The sequence below is a fragment of the Corvus brachyrhynchos genome, unplaced genomic scaffold (assembly GCF_000691975.1).
Source record: "Corvus brachyrhynchos isolate BGI_N302 unplaced genomic scaffold, ASM69197v1 scaffold175, whole genome shotgun sequence".
Taxonomy (NCBI): domain Eukaryota; kingdom Metazoa; phylum Chordata; class Aves; order Passeriformes; family Corvidae; genus Corvus; species Corvus brachyrhynchos.
Genome location: NW_008238448.1, coordinates 3,335,051 through 3,339,332, shown reverse-complemented (window position 1 = coordinate 3,339,332; position 4,282 = coordinate 3,335,051). Strand labels below are relative to the sequence as shown.

The window sequence follows — 4,282 nt, the reverse complement described above, 5'->3', positions numbered from 1 at the left end:
GGCGGCGCGACCCTTGTCCCGGGCAGGGCGGCCGGGGCTGCGCTCCCGCCGCGGCCCAGCGCCGCTGCCGGGGCAAACCTCGCTATCGAGTTCTTGGCGGTGTACGTAATTGTAAATACATGTGTGAGCCTCGGCAAGAAAGCTCTTGTACGTGTATGTGTGTTTAAATACGTGTATAACGTGTACGGAGCATGCATACACGTAAGCAGTTCTCCTGACGTGACTTTTAAATAGCTCCTTTTAAACGTCTCCAAGACGTTTGTCTTGAAGAAAGGCGTATTACTGTCAAACATATAGCTGATGTGTAAGGGGAAAAACCCTGGAGTGGGAAGAATTGCTTCCTTCCAGCTGGTTATTTACGAGCACGCCCGAGCATTTCGGTTTGGGACAGAAAAGCTTAAATCTGAGCTATGGAATATGTTGTTCCAAAGTCACGCTTGAGTAACTGGTTTTAATGGCAGCCGCGGTTGCCAGTGCAAGGAATGTGTCCTGCTATTTGTAAATCCTGCTGCTACCAGCAGAGGACATCTGTGCTTCTTGCCTGCGTTTCAGCTGCCTGGTTTACCTGAGCAATAATTGAGGCAGCTCAAGTTGGCATGACCCGGTAGATGATGATGGTTATTATTATTATCATCATCATTATTATATTAGACTATTATTGTTAGGAGAAGCCTGCTTGAGCAAGGCGTTTGGACCAGATGATTCACTGTAGTGCCTTCCAACCTGTCCTCTTCTGTGATCACCTCCCCTACCATGCCCATCCTGGGTGCCAGGGCAGGCAATGCTCCAGAAAGGGGATTTCTTTCCAGGCTTTTCACTGGCGCTTCAAGAGCACTCCAAAATGGGAGGCTCCCATAGCCTGTCATGGTGGAACCATGTCACACCCAGTTTACTCTGTTGGATTATTTGTTAAAGTGAGTCTCATGGTGGCACCCTGGCTTGGCTCCACAACAGTGGCCAGGACACTGTGACATTTACACTCTGTACTAGAATATGCATCTTTCAAATGTGGGGTTTTTTTAATTCTCCATTACTTTTAATTGTGGACTCATTTGTTTCCAATACTGAAATGAGCTGGAGGGTCGTTTTTGAAATTAACTCCACAGTCTTCCTTAACTTGGGATGCAGAATTCCTTGGCTTGCTGCACTAGCGAGTGTTAAGGGAGATGTGAGTTTAGCAGTCTCTACTAATTTAAATTCTATTAATGCTACAGCTGTAGAAATAAAAATTATGTTTCATTCTAGTTAAGATAAAAAAATCAGAGAACTACTGTTGATTGCATATAAAGCATAGAAGTATTAATGAACTTACACTAAAGTACTCTGTTAATATACTCGTACATATTGCATACTTAACCAACACGTCAATTTTAGTAATTCCTTTTTTTTTTTTTTTAAACTTGGGAAGCAAACATTGACACTTGCTCAGGTGTCTTGTCCCTCTTTCTAAAAAAAATTACTTAGTACCCCTAAGTTGTAATTTGGAAAGAATTGTTGATAAGTGCATGCCTGAATATATTTGAAGTTAAAACTGTAACTGATACTATCTTGAGCCAAACAAATGTCTGTGGTGAGTTTTAAAACTACTAAAATCCTGTGCAAAAAAATACCTATTTGAGACATGATAAATTACCTTTTTCAGGATCAAGGCCTGTACCTCGCTATGGATATAAACCATCACCACCAAATGGCTGTGGATCCCCTCTGTTTGGAGTTCAGGTATTTCCATTGTGGGGCTTCTTTGTGCATCTTCCATACATCAGCTTTCTTCAGTGTAGATGATTTTTTCCATCCCCCCCTTCTGACACAGATCCATATACAAGGTCCCTGTTCTTATCAGCTCCTCACACATGCTCTGGTAACAACATACGGGAAGTGTTAGTATTGTAAAAGAACACAGCATAAACATTTTCAAATATTACAAGCATGAAATGTAATGTTGGTGATTAATTTCTTGCGTTTTGAGTGGTTGGTTTCATATTTTGTTTGCACAGTCTTGAAAGCATTGAGTAACCACAGCTGTGGCCCTGTAAGAGTGGAGGGTTTGGCTCTGACTCTTGCTGTCCTTACTGACACTAACCCATTTTCCTTAATGCTAGAAAGAAAAGATGAGTTAGCTTGTTGTCCTTCAGCTTTGGGACTTTCTCTTCCCCACCCCCCACTCTGCCCATCCACCACCTCAGAGCATAAGCTGGGGCTGGGCAAGAGGTTGGGAGAGGCTAGGGCAGCAGACCCACACCGAACAGAGGGGTATTCCGTAGTACATAGTGGTGCTCAGCAATAAAAACTGGAGCAGTGGGAGAAGGTGGGGAGGGGGTGGTGGTAGAGCTGTGTATGACTTCCAGGTGGCTGTTGGTCAGAGACTGGCTTAGTGTCCCCTCTGCTTGTGAGATGTGGTGGATGCTTTTTACACTGCTTATTTTGGGACCTTTTTTTCGTCTTTTATTCATCTATTAAACTGTCTTTATCTCAACCCATCACATTAGTTTTTGATTTCTAACTGTTACAGTCTGTCCATAGGTTATATTTTTCTTAACTGGAATACCAACGGAGTGTGTGTCTATGTGTTTTCTTCACAGTTTGACATCGGTATCCCTTCAATGACAAGGTGCTGCAATCACCACGACAGATGCTATGATACTTGTGGCAATAAAAAAAATGATTGTGATGAGCAGTTTCAGACCTGCCTCTCAAAAATTTGCAGAGATGTGCAGAAAACGCTTGGAATCTCAGAGAGTGTCCAGGGTAACTGTGAAAAAGCCTTTATTTTTTTTCAGTTTCAACCCAAGCTTAACTTGGCAAAGAATCTTAGTGCAGTGCAGCAAGGCCACATTTTCATAAGCTGATGAAAGGTGCTTTGTTCTGTCCCTCTGCTATGCAGCCCACATACTTGTACAGCAGAGCAGTGACACAGCATAGGAAAATGATCAGGGTTAAAACCAACTTTGAGTTAAGGTTAATTTTAACTTTAGGGGAAAAAATAATGCTGCCCATCTGGGAGTATGAATATGGGAATACAACTGGATCAAAATGCATGTATAATTCTTGCATTTACTGTAACATAGCTGTAATATGACTGTTCTGCTGGGTGATTCCTAAATATCTACTATGTGATTGCTAGTAAACTGTAGGAAAACACAGAATCTTTTCCTGTTACGAAATAAGATATTAATTACTGTCATAGTGGAAGTAGTTAATGCTGTCCCCTAGTGAATAAATGTTAGGTTTCTTAGTAACAGGCCATATGATATTCCTTCTGGTCATTGGCCTGCATCTGATGGATACATGACATAACCACTTTTTAACTTGGCAATGTCACTTTCACAGTAAATACTCCCACTGAGAGCAGTTAAGTTTTTAGAACAACCCTGTGTTTGAACTTTTCCAATTTATTTAACTGTAAATAAATCATTGTATTGGTCTTTAGTGTCAGAACTGGTGAATATTTGTTCAGTTCTGTTGAGCTGATGTTAAAGATAGCAACTTCTGCATAAACTGGGATGCAAAGAGCGAGGAGATAAACCAGTTCTTTGATCTTTCCGAGACTCAGTATGTTTTTAACAGAGGTAACGTTCCACATGCAATGAATTTGCATTTTGTTTGGCATATAAAAAAATCTTTACTCAAAACTTAAATGACTCTCTGTTGGTTCAGTCTTTCATTTGACAATATATTTGCTATGCCCAGAGAAGATTGCTCCTTCCTTAGAATCATTCTCAGTTTGCCAGAGTATTCTCATGTTAGTTTCATATTCCACTCAAAGAATACTTTTAACTGAACTTTTCTTTGCTTGCAGCTTGTGAATCAACTGTTCAGCTGCTGTTTGATGCAGTTATCCATTTAGGATGCAAACCCTACCTGGATAGCCAGAGAGCTGCCTGTATGTGTCATTATGAGGGCAAGACAGATCTCTGAAAGAAGACACTGAGATCTCACCATGTAGAATAAAGCTAAAGATTCAGCTGAAAAGAAGCAAAGCTTTGGTTACAAACCTTTATGCTTTTCAGACAGTAATACATTAAACACTGACATGAATTTACTGATTTGAAGATCACTACAATATTCATGTAAAAAAGAAACAAGTCGTCCTTCTCTCCATTTTATGCCAGAAGCTTGGGAACTGAAATTGCTTTCCTTTGGTGTATATCCACCTAGGGCATGCTGTTGTAAAACACTGCTGCCCTTTTAATCTTCCCAAGAAAACTCCATAGTGGGGACATCAGAGGCACCGAAGAGTTACATTGAATTCTCAGGTGATTTTTAATACAGGTCAGATTTTAGG

At 40.9% G+C, this 4,282-nt stretch overlaps 1 protein-coding gene across 1 annotated transcript; it reads left to right on the top strand.

The window, feature by feature from the left end:
- Positions 1 to 1,590: 1,590 nt before the first annotated feature.
- Positions 1,591 to 4,039, top strand: PLA2G12A (phospholipase A2 group XIIA; the record flags this gene model as incomplete). Its single annotated transcript, XM_017736735.1, has 3 exons — positions 1,591 to 1,719; positions 2,580 to 2,745; positions 3,797 to 4,039. Coding segments are annotated over 3 exons (414 nt in total), but the record flags the coding sequence as incomplete, so codon positions are not given.
- Between the last annotated feature and the right edge of the window lie 243 nt (positions 4,040 to 4,282).